The following is a 19365-nucleotide window of genomic DNA, read 5'->3' on the forward strand; positions in this document are numbered from 1 at the left end:
AGAAATACTGTAGAGCACGTGTCAAACTCATTCGACGTAAGGCCAAGTGTCTGTGGGTTTTCCCTCCTCCCATGTACTTGATGATGAAGTAAGGTAACTAATTAGTAAAGAACTCCCCTCACCTGGTTGTCTAGGTCTTAATTGAATGGGGGGAAACAACTAAACGACACTAGGCCCTACATGGAATGAGTATGACACCCCAGTTGTTGTTGCTGTTTCACCCGCTCAGAGTCACATCGGATTAAACATTTTACTGAAAGTGTGACTCATGAAAGCATACAATCATCCTGAGTGAGAAAGATAGAGAACATTTTTTTTTTTTTAAACAATTGCAATTTATTACGTTCAACTCGAGACATCTTGAATGTTTGAGCAAGTTCCGAAAGTGTGGTTGTGTTTTTTTTTGTTTTTAGGTCTAAGGCTGCCATCTTCTGGATATATTTGGAACAATCACCATGCCGAGATAATGCATGATAGTACTTTACTGTATGTGTGATATAGTCTGATCTGTTGAGTTGAGAAACATGACTAAATGGGAGATTATATGTAAGTAATCTATCTTGGGAAACAAGTCAACACAAAGGTTTATATCGTGTTTAGAGTGCGAGTGAGTGCCGGACCGTACTGTGCTGGCTCAGATATTTTATTTAGAAATGGTCCTTTCCAGCACCATTCCAACAACTATAGTGGATGTGAAACCAGGCCATCACAGTACAGATCAGCTCTGCTCGGCTCAGTAGTTAAAAAGGGTAATAGTGTGTTAGAGTTCGGCCCATTGGTATCTCTCTCTCCACATCACATACTGTTAATTGGCACTCTCCCACCAGACTGGTGTGTATCATCTTTCATCATCAGTCCACTTCTCTCCAGAAACACAACACAGGGAGCAAATGAAGTGCAGCGCAAACAATCAGCCCTGGACTGGACTGGATGTTTCTCCCAATCTGGCCCTGGCTCTCAGGCCGACCTCTAACTCTATGCAGGCATCCAGGGCCTATTGTCTAACAGCAGCAAGGCGTCTCCCAGTCTAAACAGAGCTGATTTGATCTCTGTCTCCTCTTCGTCAGCGAGCCATATTGTAGAGCCTTGAACAATGCATCAGAGGTGCTGCTAACCGCAAACATGGAGCTCAGTCGGGGCTTTCGGCGAGGGCTTCCAACTACAAACACCAACTAAGTTATACTAATTATCTCCCTCTCTCTCGTGCTCGCTCGCACACACGCACACTCGCACAGACACACAGACACAAACACATATACACACCCACCCACACACACACTTCGACATGCCAGATTGCTCAGGATGCTACTTCATTTGTGTTGTGTTATTCTTCAGATGTTGCTCCAGGCACTGTGAGTTAAGATGAGACACACCGTTCCTCTGGCACACTGATAGCTTTCCACTCCACTAATTAAGTACCCAAACTTGGGAGCAATCATTCTCAGCCCGTAATTAAAGGCAAATGTAACAACCTACTGGACACCAGTGGTGGCTGGTGGGAGGAGCTCTAGGAGAATGTTCTCATTGTAATGGCTGGAACAGTATCAGACACATCAAACATATGGAAACCACATGTTTGACTCTGTTCCTTTTATTCCACTCCAGCCATTAAAATGAGCCCAACCTCCTATAGATCCTCCCCACCAGCTTCCACAGATATCAGTTCAATGTCTAGTTTTGATTTACATTTCTTTGAGTTGTCAACTAATGTGAATTCAATGTGAAATCCACAAAACAATGTCACTGTGTCATTGGATTTGTGTTAAAAGATGGGTGAAAACAACCAAACATAATGTACATTGTTATTATGACAAACTCTTTTACAAGATGACGCAACATATGCAATACGCTTCTGAATATGCCTCTGATGGTGCAGTAAGAACGTTGAAATAAAAATATTTTTTTCACTGCGATAGAGTATAAGTTAACATTTTAATGCCTAGATTATACTAGCTGTATAAAACAAAATCGGATATTGTGTTAGGTTGATGATCCAATCAGTTTCCCATGTTGATTCAACGTCATCACATTACATTTTTTGTTGAAATTATGTGGAAACAACATTGATTCAACCAGTTTTAGCCCCGTGGGAAGTGGTACAATGTAGAGGCTGATACACTCATATGAGAGGCCACAACTCACAATCGCATTAGCAATTTAACACAAACAGAGATCGAAGAGAAAAAAGGAAAGAAGTTAATCTCTGATTCGTGCAAATACAGGAGGGATATGGAGACAAATGCTGTTCATCTCATATGCTACATACAGTGCCTTCGGAAAGTATTCAGACCCCTTGAATTTTTCCACATTTAGTTACGTTACAGCTTTATTCTAAAACTAATGACAAAGCAAAAACTGTTTTTTAGAAATGTTTGTTAATTTATAAAAAAAAATATTTTTAAAGCTGACATATTATATTTATATACAGTACCAGTCAAATGTTTGGACACACCTACTCATTCAAGGGTTTTTCTTTATTTTCACTATTTTCTGCATTGTAGAATAATAGTGAAGACATCAGAAGCATGAAATAACACATGTGGAATCATGTAGTAACCAAAAAAGTGTTTAAACAAATCTAAATATATTTTATATTCTTCAAAGTGCCCACCCTTTGCCTTGTTGACAGCATTGCACACACTTGGCATTCTCTCAACCAGCTTCACCCGGAATGCTTTTCCAACAGTCTTGAAGGAGTTTCCACATATGCTGAGCATTTGTTAGCTGCTTTTCCTTCACTCTGCTATCCAACTCATCCCAAACCATCTCAATTGGTTGAGATCGGGTAATTGTGGAGGCCAGGTCATCTGATGCAGCAATCCATCCTTCTCCTTCTTGGTCAAATAGGCCTTAAACAGCCTGGAGGTTAATGGGTCATTGTCCCGTTGAAAAACAAATCATAGTCCCACTAAGCGCAAACCAGATGAGATGGCGTATCGCTGCAGAATGTTGTGGTAGCCATGCGGGTTAAGTGTGCCTTGAATTCTAAATAAATCACAGTGTCACCAGCAAAGCACCCCCACACCATCCACCTCCTCCTCCATGTTTCACGGTGGGAACCACATATGCAGAGATCATCCGTTCACCGACTCTGCGTCTCACAAAGACACGGTGGTTGGAAACAAAAATCTCAAATTTGGACTCATCAGACCAAAGGACAGATTTCCACCGGTGTAATGTCCATTGCTCGTGTTTCTTGGCCCAAGCAAGTCTCTTCTTCTTATTGGTGTCCTTTAGTAGTGGTTTCTTTGCAGCAATTCGACCATGAAGGCCTGATTCTCCTCTGAAAAATGTATATTCAGATGTGTCTGTTACTTGAACTCCGTGAAACATTTATTTGGGCTGCAATTTCTGAGGCTGGTAACTCTAATGAACTTATCATCTGCAGCAGAGGTAACGCTGGGTTTTCCTTTCTTATGGCGGTGCTCTTGAGAGCCAGTTTCATCATAGTGCTTGATCGTTTTTGCGACTACACTTGAAGAAACTTTAAAAGTTATTGAAATTTTCCATATTGACTGACCTCCATGTCTTAAAGTACTGATGGGTTGTCATTTATCTTTGCTTATTTGAGCTGTTCTTGCCATAATATGGATTTGATATTTTACCAAATAGGGCTATCTTCTGTATACCACCCCTACCTTGTCAAAACACAACTGATTGTCTCAAACACATTAAAAAAGATGGAAAGAAATTCCACAAATTAACTTTTAAAAGGGCACACCTGTGAATTGAAATGCATTCCACGTGACTACCTCATGAAGCTGGTTAAGAGAATGCCAAGAGTGTGCAAAGTTGTCATCAAAGCAAAGGGTGACTACTTTGAAGAATCTCAAATATAACACCAATCTGTAGAGATCCTGTAGAGATACAAACGTTTTACTGGTACTGTAAGTATTCTGACGGTTTACTCAGTACTTTGTTGAAGCACTTTTGGCAGCGATTAAAGCATTGATTCTTCTTGGGTATGAAGAAACAAGCTTGGCACACCTGTATTTGGGGAGTTTCTCCCATTCCTCTCTGCAGATCCTCTCAAGCTCTGTCAGGTTTGATGGGGAGCGTTGCTGAACAGCTATTTTCAGGTCTCTCCAGAGATGTTCGATTGGGTTCAAGTCCGGGTTTTGGCTGGGCCACTCAAGAAAATTCAGAGACTTGTCTTGAAGCGACTCCTGCATTATCTTGGTTGTGTGCTTAGGGTTGTTGTCCTGTTGGAAGGTGAACTGTCACACCAGTCTGAGGACCTGAGCGCTCTGGAGCAGGTTTTCATCAGGATCTCTCTGTATTTTGCTCCATTCATCTTTCCCTCGACCCTGACTTGACTCCCAGTCCCTGCCGCTGAAAAACGTCCCCACAGCATGATGCTGCCACCACCATGTTTCATCGTAGGGATGGTGCCAGGTATCCTCCAGATGTGATGCTTGGCATTCAGGACAAAGAGTTCAATCTTGGTTTCATCCAGACCAGAGAATCTTGTTTCTATCTTGTTTCTCATGGTCTAAGAGTCATTTAGGTTCCTTTTTGGCAAACTCCAAGTGGGCTGTCATGTGCCTTTTACTAAGGAGTGGTTTCTGTCTGGCCACTCTACCATAAAGGGCTGATTGGTGGAGTGCTATAGAGATGGTTGTCCTTCTGGAAGGTTCTCCCATCTCCACAGAAGAACTCTGGAGCTCTGTCAGAATGACCACCGGGTTCTTGGTCACCTCATGACCAAGGTCCTTCTTCCCCGATTGCTCAGTTTAGTTGGGCAGCCAGCTCTAGGAAGAGTCTACGACCAATAACTACGACCTCATATGGCTTGGTTTTTGCTCTGACATGCACTGTCAACTTTGGGACCTTATATAGACAGGTGTGTGCCTTTCCAAATCATCAATTGAATTTACCACAGATGGATCCAGGAAACAGGATTCACCTGAACTCAATTTCGAATATCATAGCAAAGGGTCTGAATATTTATCTAAATAAGGTATTTCTTTAAAAAAATGTTTTAATACATTTGCAAACATTTCAAAAATCTGTTTTTGCTTTGTCATTATGGGTTATTATGTGTACAGTAGATTGCAGATTTAATTTATTTTTAGAATAAGTCTGTAATTTAACAAAACGTGGGGGAAAAATTATGGGGTCTGAATACTTTCCAAAGTCACTGTATGTGAAGTGACAAAAATGGTACCAATATTGCATTTAGGCCTTTGCAGGCTTTTTATATCCACATAAATTCCTACGGAACTCTTTAACCACCACACTGGTACGACTATTATGGCCAGTGTCGTAGCAAACAGCCTATATTACACTACTGCTCATCCAATATTCAATTTGCCCACTTTGCAATTATACTCTCCTTCAGCATTTGATATAAACACACGTGTGCACCATGGCATTTCATTCTCGCTTACATTGGTTAAGTGGTTAAGATTGACCAAAACGAATAACCTCATTTCCTGTTGGACTAGATGCCACAGCACAGAGTAGGCAGAAGGAGGCAGGCAGACTAATAGTTTGAGCTGTAGAAGAAAGTGATCGCAAGTGCCAAGGACAACACAGGAAATGACTGTGCAGGCTTGATTGTGGGGCTGAGGGATGATGCAGCTCAAAGAGTTCAGTGCATTTGGCTACGGAGCGAGTGACAGAGTGCCGTTACCCTCGACCGCCTCGATGTCAATGATGCAGAACACGGACAACCAGAGGTCGTAGAAGTGTAAATCGTTTTGACATGGAGCTGCATGTGTTGCCTTTTGCTCTTAAGAATGTCTCTATAAAACGCTGTATAAGACATTGCTGAAGCACTAAGTATCCCGAAATAGAAGGGCACAGAGGAGGGGGTATGTTTCAAAATGAGGTGTGCTTTAAGAGGTCATGTCAACATAAACCTGGATTTCCAAAGAGCATTAGACCTAATTTCATGCAAAACATGAAAAATATGCAAGAGGGCCTACATGGGCTGAACAATGTAAATCGATGCATTCTAAATGAAAAACTCTATATTCTGAGCGAGAAGCTTTACTGGACTAAATTCACAATACAATAAGGTACTCCAACAAATGTAAATAACAGCTTGTAAGCGTTCCAGAAAATGCATTATGCACTCTTGTTAAAAATAACCCCTCTGATTAAGGCTGGTGAGAGTGGCCAAGAGTGAAGTAATGTCCCTGGAGTGTTTGCCTTTAGCGTGCCCCCTCGTGAGCAATCAATAGAATTGGAAACTTTTCCTGAGTTGCTTACCATACGCCTGAGATGAAGGGATGAGCTCACCTCACAAAAGCCATAGAAATCAATTGTATGGTAGAGGAAAGTAAGCTCTGCCCGTCTCACACACACACACACACACACACACACACACACACACACACACACACACACACACACACACACACACACACACACACACACACACACACACACACACACACACACACACACACACACACACACACACACACACACACACACACACACACACACACACACACACACACACACACACACACTGGCCAATTAACATAAATGACAGCACGTTAGCGTGTTGTACAGTTGGGAAATGAATGCTAATGGCAGCTCAGCCCCGCTCTCTTGTCTCTGATCCTGTCTTACCTTGGCAGATCTTCTTACACGGGGATCTACAAAATATCAATCAGTGTGTCTTAGCTGTGAAACGCTCTCTCACAGCTAAAGAGCTTATGCATGAAACCTCTGGAAATACACTTGAGCTTGACTTGTAAAATGCTGTCGAACTGAGCAAATCCGTGATCAAATCCCTGAGAGACATTTGGATGGCAGAGAGATGGTGGGCATGGTGGGAGCTCTACAGCTCCACGTCAACAAGGAGGAAGGGATCTCTCACGTCCTCCACCTCGCCTCCTTTTGAAAATGTATCGGAGGGTAAAGTCAGACGGGAGGGACCTTAGACCTTCTCTTCCTTTATTGTCGGGAGGAAGGTCGAAGAGATAGAATGTGAGGAATCGAGGAGGCGAAGAGAAAGGATGTGAGGTATTGTGCAAATCGAAATTGAGATAGTATTCTCTATTATGTTTCCTTGCATCTTTGTGGCCTCTCCCCTCTTCATCTCCTTGCCTCCAAACATATTATTCTTGGATGTACAGAAATATATGTATTTTTTTATATAACTTTCTGGAAAGCTCTCTGATTTGGCATTTTACTCTCCTTTAACTACCAAAACACCCCATTTCTCTGGTGCCGATACCTTTTACCGTTACTCCTCTGTGACCAGAGAATAAGGAGTATGTCCCAATGATCTCTCCTTCTTCCTGAAGTGTGCTCCCGGTCACTACTCCCCACAAAATGTAAAAGCATTGGATTGGTGTAGGCATGGGCTGGAGGAGTTTCTTATGACTGTCATTTCCTGTCATATCGATTAAGGGAAGTGCACACGTCAAAGTAAAGGAGAGATTATTGGGATGCATCCTAGAAGTGAAAAGGGAAGAGGGAACAAGTGCTTTTCCACTGGAGGGATTTAGACTGAGACCACCGTGCCACCCCGTGTAGCTCAGTTGGTAGGGCATTGCACTTGCAATGCCATGGTTCTGCATTCAATTCCCACTGGGGACCAGTACAAACAAATGTGAAAATGTATGCAGTCACTACTGTAAATTGCTATGGGATAAGACTGTCTGCTAAAAATCTAATCCAACTAGGCTAGGTTGTCTGCTGTTAAAGGTACTTAGGACACGTGTCAAGTAATGCATTGAGTTGAAGAGTTTCTGTTTCACCTTCAGTCTGCTACTGGACAGTTACATGACCAGTACATGTATGTTGTATTACTGTACCATGCGTTAGCCATAACTGTGCAATTGTCACAAAAGAAGGTGCTCTCGAGACTGTAGGGTCTCCTTACAGTAACAAGAGTCTTACCATGTTGCTGTAATTCTTGGGGTGTATATTTTATTCCATTACCGTATATGCATGATCGAACAGTAGAGTGGAAAACACATGACGATTATAATTAATAGCCAACAACATGAATTTGCCCCACAAAATGACAACATAAATTTGCCCCACAAAATGACAACATGAATGAGCTGTTTCTAGTGATATCCAACACACATATTTCCCCTTCGAGGCAAGCACTTGTGATTGTGAATAAAGGCTTTTGAAGAATTGAAATCATGGAACCATTTTCAAGGTAACAAGACCCCTTTGATGCCTCTTGACTCAAAGGCTACAGTAGTAGGCCGACAACACAGAGACGGTCGCAAATGACAGTGGTGATGCGTCTCACTTCACCATGGAGAAAGTCATTCTCAACCAACAGTTCTATGAACTGAATAGAACATTTCCTGTTTTTGTTGCACCCATCGTTTCTGGTTTGTTAAAAGAAACAGATCCCTTTTCCAGTAACATTTTAAAGGCATATCTGAGACTCCTCGGGGGAATACAATACGGTTTAGAGTGTCGTATGATGTACGTCCATTAGCAGCCTATAATAAAAACATTGGTAGCGTAGGCCTAGCCTATAAATAAAAGCCTATTTCTCTTAAAGATTCATTACATTGTTATATTGTGATCCAGTGAGTTCTCGTGTTGCGTGATCATTCAAGTATGATAATTGCATATACTGCAGTTACAGTACATTATAGAAGTAGGTTATTTGACGTGTACAGTGCAACACAGTGGAGTACAATACGGTGCAGTACAATACAGTGCAGTACAATACAGTGCAGTACAACACAGTGCAGTACAATACAGTGCAGTACAACACAGTGCAGTACAATACAGGTCAGGACAGCTTTATAAACTGGGGCAAGTCTTTCATGCGTGATTATGTGGCACCCCTCCGTACACACACAGATACACACACACAGGGAGAAACCACAGTGAGAATTAGGCTCACCTGCATTGAGGAAGTAACAAAGGCCATTGGATGTTAGCATGTGCACCACTGAGCAGATTTTGACATATCAGATTTGATATAGTGCACTAGACTAGGCTAATACATCTCACTTTCTAAACTCATGGGACAGACATTTTTCCCTCTAAAATGCGTGTGTGCATCACATTACTGACTGTCGGGCACTTTCACATAAAAAATGGATCACCTTAATAATAAATGAAACCTCTCAGAGATTGCATTCATGAAAAAATGTGACCCAGCATTTCCCATTTCCAAAAACAAGTAAAAAATAAATAAAAAAGTAACGTGTTTATTTTTTATTTTTGTTGTCATGCTTATTCATTCTGCTTAAATAGGCCTATACCTTGCACGTCCATTAAATGATATGGAGATGATACTGTAAGACAATGTATACTTCATAATCTTGGATATTAAAACAAATGAACATTTTAACAGTTATGCTAATGTACTGTAGGTAGACCGACTGATGCGTTCCGGTTGCACGCTTTGGGTCTGGAGAACCTACATCATGCATTATTGTGTTGGCCTGGCTTAGTAACACAAGACAAAGTATTTTGTCAACCGGATATCATTTTAATTCAAGGTCTCGTCTATCTCTTCCTTCATAGACAGGTGTGCGGACGATCGACTAGGGCTAGACCTCGTTTTTAAAATGATGGAGCCATATAGTTTCGCTGAGTGCTTGGAATATGCAAATGCCTTTCTCCTGTACATCTCTCCCTGCCACATAGATATCATTAGCAGAGTGGACAGCACTACCCCGCCCAGCGTCAGTAGACAAAGCCCTGCTATCACGCACCTATCCAGGTGTGCCCCTACCCTGGCACTTTCGATTTCCAGCCTCTCCATCTCCCTCGCGGACACGCTATCCGGGTCCACTTTGACCTCGCGAGGGACTGCATAGGATATAATCACTAACGAGATCCCAGTGACTAGGAAAGTGACTGCGCTTATAAAACCGTAATCTACAGATGCCCCCGAACTTTCTGATGCGAGATCATCATCTGACATTAGGGAGAGCTCATGCAACCCTTCGGGCCGAATGTCGCTCGCACAGTCATTAGGCCTACACCAGGATTTGTGGATACTTTCCCCACTTTTCCCAGGGCTTGGCAGGCGCAAATTCACATTCTCGTCGACATAGGTGAAAGATGTCTCTGATTCCTCGTCGCAGCACACTCTGACCTTCTCCACCGCAGGGTGACCGTGTTTAAAATGCGGACGTCCGTTAAGGGGAACCGTCCTTGGTGCTGAATTACACAGTCCTTTGCAGCCCGGAGCTGAGATAGAGAGCGCCCCTCCGGCTGAACTGCTCGCTTTACGAACATGAACCGGATTGGAAGCCCAGTCAAGGACGCTGGGAGGATCGGGTTGTCTGCCTCTTCCTTCCTTATCTATATAAAGCAGCTCTACAGAAGCCATTCGATTCTTTCCGCTGGTTCACTTCAGTTATTTCCCCACGGCGTTCTGAGTCCGCAGCATCCCTGATGAGAAATAATTGACAAATCAGATGTCACATAGGGCCTGATTATTAAAAACTATCAAATTATTGCATTGGGGAAAACAGCAGCCACCTGTGCGTAATGTGTGGCTCTTCAAGCGCATTATGGGCAAGTGTGCTCATGATGTTATCAGAAATACTTAGCCTAAAAATGTACAATTGTTTGGGTTTAAGTAATTTGCCCCATCTATACAAAGCGATTAAAGTGACAGATTAGCAGTATCCAATTAGTGTGCAATCCCCTTCAACCCGATTATCTGTAGTTATTTTTCAAACACAATGTATATCATAGTATGGAAGAACACACATACCTAGTCATGAGAAGTGTACATAACTGTATCGTAGGGCACATACATTTTCCAATAATAGGCTGTTATGGAGATACATCATTTCAGTAGGCTGCTCTGTGCGGGAAAGGGGATGGGTTTGAAGTAGATAAAAGGCTTTCCACGCCATGCAATATGCTCTTATTCACAACATCGCTGTGAAATGTTGAAGATGAATCAAATAACGTGATAGTTTTTGCGATGCGTATTTGGAGCACGCACAGTCTTCCCTATAGCCACAGTGCATCTGCTTAGTGTGCTCAGCTAATATAAACTACTGTATTTCAGGCAATAAATAATATAAAAGCACTTACTTCTTTAGAATTCATTCTTCATCATGCCAGAATACTTTGCATAGAGGAATCATAATAGATCGATGACTAAATGCCTTTAACGAAACTGAAAACGTAGCCTCGAGTCCTCGTCTGCTTGGGAGGAAAGATTTTCGCTGTAGTCCCTCCCTCCCACGCAAGGTTTAAGCTGCCTCGCTATGGTGCTGAAATGAGCTGGCTACCCCCGGTACCCTTGAGCAGATGCAGATTACTTCGGTGTGCGTTCAAATAAACACACACCAGAGAGGATTTCATTCTCATGGACCTCTGCATTTGAAGTCCATATGGACTTAAACATTTTGCCCCTAAAGTATCAACCTTATGGATATTCGATATCGCTTATTTGATCAAATGTCAATTAACGTTACTAGAGCTGTGCTAATAATCTTCTCCAGATGTATTCTTGGTGTAGATGCTTGGTTGCATCAAGTGAAAACATGCACAGGCCTAAAAATCAATAGCCCGTTTACAGTGGTCAACTGATCCACATGGGAGAAAGGGAGAGGGGGCACCTAGTCAATTGTACAACTGAATGCATTCAACTGAAATGTGTCTTCCACAATTAACCCAACCCCTCTGAATCAGAGAGGTGTGTGTGTGTGGAGGGGGAGGGGGGGGCTGCCTTAATCGACATCAACGTCATCCGCGCCAGGGGAGCAGAAGTTGTTGGGGGTTAACTGCCTTGCTCAGGGGCAAAATGACAGATTTTCACATTGTCGGCTCTGGGATTCTCGATCCAGTAACCTTTCGGTTATTGGCCCAACAATCGGTGTGCCCTGGCCCCATGGAAGATTAGTGGTCACTATGTCAAAGGCATAATTTAATCCATGTTTAATCTAGCGAGCTAGCCCTGAAAATATTAGTACATGTCATCCTCATCTTTGTAAAGCTTTAAAGCAATCCGAAAGATACAGTACAATTATCTTTCTGAATGGCACTTTTGCATTTCAGTTGATGCCATTGTCACCTCCACCTGCATATGTGTTAGTATAACCCTATTCCTTTATGCAGCTGTGTCCCATGCACCACAATTCAAAGCTATTGAGGCCATGCAAATATCGAGAGAGCAAACGATTACATTCCAGGGCACAAACAGACAACAGCATCAGACAGAATTGCCCAGTCACACATTGCCAGCAGCAGACCAGAAGCAGTACAGGGGTGAAGGACTTTGGCCCGTGGCCCAATAAGCTACCGTTTAACCGATGAGGCTGGAGGAGAGAGGAGAGAGAGGAGGGAAGTGATTAATCTAGCCAGTTGTTACAGCGGAGCTTGGGAAGCAATACTGCCCAGTCATGGCTTGATGTATCATGACCCTGCATTATGAGAAGGGCCAAGCTGCTTTCTATTCCAAGTATGAACAGAGCTGATACAGTATGCGACTGTGTACTTGTCTCAGACTTACAGACCATCGGTTGTTATCTGCTACAGCTAGGATACACCACTCCGCCAAGGACAAAAACCCTGCATGCGGCAAAGACAGCAACCCAGAGGCCAGTACATCTTCATGGAGTGTCTCATGCCACTGGCACATCCAAAGTTAGAATGGTGAAAGATTAGTGGAATCTGTGTGGGTTGCTGGACAGGTAGGATGACTGACAGTGAAGGTGAACAGGTGGTCACGTGTCAGGTGACAGAGGAATGTATGAGACTGAGGCAGGAATTCCTTTAACCATAAAGTGGTATATTTACTGGTAGTCTGTGCTGCATCACAAAGGAAACAAATAACATGTATATTCCACCAACTCCATGGGCCTTTTCTACAAATGGGCTGTAGATTATATACATGGATAGGCCACTCCTCGTGCATTATCTTTAGGGGATGACTCATTTTGATTCAGAAAACGTTCATGTCCTCAAAGAGGCAATTCCTTTGGCAGCAATCACAATAAAGACAAAGTAGTGTATTAACAAACAACATCGAAATAGGAAAGGATATTTACGAGCAAGTGTGCTGGATGTACAAGGAATACGTATGGACTGTGACAATCTTGAGGCTTTTTTAGAAAATAGAACATGAATAGAACATGAACCCTCAATTACATTTATGAGAAATTTCAAGTGTTCAGAAGGGAATATGATCAAGCATCCGCCTCTGGGCATCTAAAGGCCAATGCTTGGTGGATTATTAATAAGATGGTGGCGTATGCCTTAGAGATTGTTTTTGGAGAGTTGGCACGCAAACCCTAGCTGCATTTGAGATGTTTTGACACCGTCTTCCAGGGGAGGCCAAGGCAGGGTGGCCAGAGCTTTACGAGAAAATAAAATGACCTCAGGGACACTATTAGAGAAAGAAAAGTACAGAGTATAATAGAGAGATAGGGAGTAGTAGAGAAATCAGGGAGCGGTTGTAGAGGTTGATAACAGTTAGACAGGGTCATAAAATATTCAGTAGTTGGCACTGAAGGTTCATTGAATGGTTTTCCTAATTGGACCAAGGTCTTGCCCTGACATGGATACTATGGGTTATATTGTAACTTCTCGCAATATAGCGCTGTTTTCTCTCATTTGAAAATCAATCAGCTTTTTTTTCATGCCTTTCAGAAGGAATACACCTCAAAAGATGGAAGCAAATACAGGAAGGCAAGGCTGTGTGTGTGTGTCCCAGATTGGCAGATTAAAGAAGAAATTCATCTTTTGATGAAAAGATGAAGAGATAAAAAAAACCTTTTTGCAACAATCATTAACTCATGCTGCGCATTCGATTAAACTTCCAGCCAGGGATAATTGATTATTATTTTCTGTCTACCCGCACTCTCTGCATTATAATGAATTTAATGCTATCAACTAAGGCCTCTACCGTAGCGGGGCTTGCTTTGCATACTAATTGATCTGGAAGCTATTTTGTGCAATTCTACGACTTGCCCCTAAATGTCTATGCACCTGAAATATTAGTCCTATCTCTTTGTGACATTCAGATATTTTTACTGTATCTAATTATGAAATTATTACACCATGCAGTTGAAAATCTAGTTTTAGAGTGAGCAATATTTGCTATTATTGTGATCAAACCACGTCATGGGGATTTAGTGTTGGGTCATAAAAACAGCTATTTTTGTGTTTTTGTATGCAGAGCATACTTTTGCAGGAAAGCTGTTTATTATGGAAAAAAACACAGGTTTGAAGCAGGGATAGGTTTTGTTCACTAGTCAAATTAAATAAGCTTGACTTCAGGCCAAATGTCATTCATTTTTGGAGACGAAACGTGCCAAACCTTGAGAAGTCTTTTGGCAAGGTAACCACAGCAAATACAAAAAAAAAAAACTTTGTTGTTGTTGTGGAGTTTAGCTTGAAAGTTAAATTAGAACAGGAATGTATTCACGAAATGCTTTGTAATAAATAATTCATGGCATTAGCATAAAATATAATTACATCACAGTCAAAGCTTTTACGAAATAGATTATCACAAATGAATGGACTGACAACCCTGCAATAACTTAGTCAGTTACACATTCACATTTCAGTTTAAGATGAATGATAATCCATCACAGCCAGTCAACTATGACCCAACATTTTAATTATATTTCAGACTACTCGCTCAGCAAACACACCCAAGAGATGATTTAGCCTAAAGGAATTACACCCACCTCCTGAGAGAATGCAGCAGTTCAGAAAATTGAAATATGTTTGGTGATAATAGAGAAAACTTGTCCACACGGTGAAAAACAAAAGCCGTTTTTACCTCTTCCTCTATAATATAACATAACCCATTTTGCAAGAGTGCAGGTGAGTTGATACCAAAACAGTTTGGGGATTCAATTGACAGTTTGACTGTTTTTAAAAATACACTGACTGTATAAAACATTAGAATATTGAGTTGCACCCCCCTTTGCCCTCCAAACAGCCTCAATTCTCCGGGGCATGGATGACAAGGTGTCAAAAAAGCATTCTACAGGGCTTCTGGCCCATGTTGACTCCAAGTTGGCTGGATTCCCTTCGGGTGGTGGACCATTCTTGTTACACGCGGGAAACTGTTGAGCGTGAAAAACCCAGCAGCGTTACAGTTCTTGCTTTGACACAATCATACCGGTGTGCCTGGCACCTACTACCATACCCCGTTCAAAGGCAGTGAAATCTTTTGTCTTGCCCATTCAATTCACGCTCTGAATGGCACACATACACAACACAAACATACTCATGTCTCGATTGTCTCAAGGCTTAAAGGGGTGGGGGGGCAGTGGTCAGTGATGAATGAATCTGCATTAAGAAGTCACCGTTTTCATAATTATCCCCCGTGAGAATAATTGGGTCTGTTAAGAGTCCTAATTAAATTTTGTGTTTCATTTTCCTTTAGGCATTCCTTGACCTAAACAAAAGCACACAATTGTGGAGGATGTATTTCCCCAAGTCCCTCTATTTGCCATTTGTCCACAAGATGGCAGTGAAGGCCCATTCTAATGAATACTTGTGAGTACCTGCAGAGTCATGCCGACGTGACGATGAGAACACTCCACTGATCAAGTCACATTTGTTTTGTGAGCGGTGTCCATGACTATTATTTAGGAGGTGTGGTATATTAATATATGAACTATAACTATTTTCTTACTGAATTATGCTTAAATATCCAATCACAGAGAGGTTTTACAATGGGATATTTTTATTGCCTGTTATTTTTGCTGTAACAGCACCCACGACAGACTGGAAACAACAAGTACCTTGCTCCAGGTCACAACAGCAGTAAACTGACATATTGATTCCAGTAACCCTTTGATTGAGTTACATAAAGGTTAAATAAATACATCAAATAAATTGACGTCAACCCAGAGATTTATCACATCAGCATGGGAGTCGAGGCCTCAAATCAACCCTTCCATATGTATTGATAACATATTAGACTGAGGTCATTTTACATTTACATTTACATTTAAGTCATTTAGCAGACGCTCTTATCCAGAGTGACTTACAAATTGGTGCATTCACCTTATGACATCCAGTGGAACAACCACTTTACAATAGTGCATCTAAATATTTTAAGGGGGGGGGTGAGAAGGATTACTTTATCCTATCCTAGGTATTCCTTTTTTAAATATTTTGAACCCCTATAGTGAAGGTTTTGTGCTTAGGGTGTCCAATTGTAATTACATGTCTCTCTCCATCTGTACTTTGAAAAATGTGTGATCTTAACCTCCTGAACTCTGCCTGTGAGGACGGACACACTATATATATACCTACATGTACATACTACATACTGTACATACTACCTCAATAAGCCTGACTAACAGGTGTCTGTACATAGCCTTGCTACTCTTTATTCAAATGTCTTTTTACTGTTGTTTTATTTATTTACCTACCTACCTACCTACCTACCTACCTACCTACCTACCTACCTACCTACCTACCTACCTACCTACCTACCTACCTACCTACCACACACACCACACACACACACACACACACACACACACACACACACACACACACACACACACACACACACACACACACACACACACACACACACACACACACACACACACACACACACACACACACACACACACACACACACACACAAACCCCCCCGGCACCATTGGTTAGAGCCTGTAAGTAAGCATTTCACTGTAAGGTCTACACCTGTTGAATTCGGCGCACGTGACAAATACACTTTGATTTGATTTGCAAACATCACTAATACATTTACCCCTCTACTGACATGGTATGGGTCGATAGCGCCATGACAATAGAGTAATGACACACAGGAGCAGATGGGTCACAGCAGACATTATTAATAATTGATGTATTATCAGCGTTCACTGTTTCAGCCATTCAACACAGATGCCCTCTTGAACTTTATGTATAACTTCAGCCAGTAGTTTTGAAAGAGGTGCTCACAAGTCAAAACGGGTTACCTGTTTGTTTGTGTACTACTTCATCCAATTGTGTCATATGTTACGAATTTGTATGACAGGCTATGTTATAAATCCAATTCATCGAATATGTTACACATGTATTGTGCTTAAAACCCCCTAGAGTCGATTGATGAACTGGTGCGTCAATCTCGCTAACATAATCCCAAAATCCCCATCAAAATCGGTCAATTGAAACTAGCGCTGTGGCACTTCCGCGTCTGTGGTGAAAGGTGGCAGAGCTAGAGCGGTGTTTGTCAGACCATGACACAAAACCTCTGTAGCGCCGGAACAGTTTGACTTATAACTACTATGACCACTCTGTGGAAAGGGGAGACTCTCATGAACACAATGGTGGTAACCGGTATTGGTGAATTTTTTTAACGGAAGAATTACGGTAGTTTTGTACCTGCTCAAAAAAGGGGTTGAATATGTAAACGAGTGTGGAAAGATGTCATCAAGGCAAAGGGTGGCTACTTTGGAGAATCTCAAATATAAAATATATTTCGATCTGTTTCACACTTTTTTGGTGATAAATGATTCCATATGTGTTATTTCATAGTTCTGATATATTCTCTATTATTCTACAACGTAACAATAAAGAAAAACGCTGGAATGATTAGGTGTGTCCAAACTTTTGACTGGTACTGTACATTTTAGTCATTTAGACACTGTGATTCAAAATGACACTTTGTTTAGTTCAACCTATTCAATTAAATTAGTCTGAAATCAAATACCGAATTTGACAGATCAATGTGATTTAAAAAAAATGGATTTGATGCTTCTCAATTGCTTACAACACTTCATGCACATTCACATTGCATAGCGATGGGTGCAATGTAGTGGCGGAAGTCTAGCATAAGAGTTGAAGGCGTGGCCTAATGGGGCGTGGTTTTCACTTTGCAATTTTGGGCCACTGGTGAGAGTGAATGTCATTTCAGGTATTGTGTTGTTTTTTAAAATGATTTTATGTTCACTGCCAGCACTGACTCTTAAATTATATCTGCTTAAGTACTGTGATACTAAAAAGCCCGGAAAGGTTTCCGTTGATGTAATGGACACCATTTAGTTACAATATTCTAATCAGTTAATGTGAGAGTATTATGTAAAGAAAGTGTTTGGAGTCATTTATTCATGCAATGGAACCAACTTAATATCTTCATTAAGAGGAAATGTAAGTAATTGCTTGTAACCCAATTGAAAATGTGGATAGGTTATTCCAAAGTTAAATATCCACTTGGTAAAACATGAAAAAATGGGTTTTTATATATATATATATATGTATTAGTTTGTATTTGTTACATTTTTTCGGTGAAACCTGAAAGCCAAAGTAAGTTCGGTGCTGGCTGGCTTGCCACTGAACCTAAGCAGGCTTGCCCCCAGGGCAGTAATTGGGGACATTGCCCTGTGTAGGGTGCTGTCTTTCGGATGGGACGTTAAAACGGGTGTCCTGATTCTCACTAATGATCCCATGTCACTTATCTTAAGACTAGCGGTGTTAACCCCAGTGTCCTGGCTAAATTCACAATCTGGCCCTCATACCATCATGGCCACCTAATCATCCCCAGCTTCCAATTGGCACTTTCATCTCCCCTGTAACTATTCCCCCGTTTCTTTGCTGTAAATGATAACGTGTTCTCAGTCAATTTACCTGGTAAAATAAGGATTAAAGAAAAAAACATTATTTGAATGTTCTGTTAAACCCGACTTTACATAGAACCACAGGAAACCTGCAGGAAATGTTTATGTTGAAGTACTGAAATTCCCACTGGAGAACATTGTTTTTGAACTATTTGAGAACATTCCCAATGTCAAACCAGTTGGAGAACTTTCCTAGGACATTATCAACATTTTAATGAAATGTAACCATGTTTGAACTTTTATGAAAAGTTATGTTAAAGTATTGAAACACCAATATATAATTTTTGGGGTCAAGTTCCATAAACGTGCTCATAATGTGCCTAAGTCAAGCAACTATCCTGCACGGTTCCCAGAAAGTGTCGGGAAGGTTTAATGCAAAATGACCATAGGACAACTACGCTCTCACCAAGCTCTATGAAATATATAGTTCTCAGAACGTTATGTGCTAGCTGGGAGGTCAATGCAAGTAAGAGAAAGACACTGAACACATGTGATATCATGATATCCAAGCAAGACTTTCAGATAACCAATACATCTGAAATATCCAATTTGAGTACGATTTTACAAATTTACAACTTGAAATATAGGTGTGGTAATAATCAAATATAACAGTTGGCATTGAATCATATATCTGGCTAATATATTTGGTTTCACACAAACGTAGCTTTCGAAAATTGAGAATACCTAACTCATTTATTGTTTTAGGCTTTATCCAAATAGTACATTTTTACTGTGTACATGTTTTATGTCCATTGCTAAAATTCACGTCCCTGCTCTATCATGCATGCATACAGGGCTTTTCTGTTGGCTACAACCACACTACTACCAAAACAGCTGGTAGAGAGTGGAGCCACAG

The 19365-nt window shown here is 41.3% G+C and overlaps 1 protein-coding gene across 1 annotated transcript; it reads right to left on the reverse strand.

Moving 5' to 3' along the window:
- Positions 1 to 7882: 7882 nt before the first annotated feature.
- Positions 7883 to 11118, reverse strand: LOC124006280 (transmembrane protein 74-like). The gene is made up of 2 exons (XM_046316200.1): positions 11005 to 11118; positions 7883 to 10347 (listed from the first exon to the last, which is right to left on the reverse strand). Exon 2 carries the CDS (start codon positions 10283 to 10285, stop codon positions 9437 to 9439), a length of 849 nt encoding a protein of 282 aa, XP_046172156.1. The 5' UTR covers positions 10286 to 10347; positions 11005 to 11118; the 3' UTR covers positions 7883 to 9436.
- Between the last annotated feature and the right edge of the window lie 8247 nt (positions 11119 to 19365).

Source organism: Oncorhynchus gorbuscha, linkage group LG19 (genome assembly GCF_021184085.1).
Source record: "Oncorhynchus gorbuscha isolate QuinsamMale2020 ecotype Even-year linkage group LG19, OgorEven_v1.0, whole genome shotgun sequence".
NCBI lineage: Eukaryota > Metazoa > Chordata > Actinopteri > Salmoniformes > Salmonidae > Oncorhynchus > Oncorhynchus gorbuscha.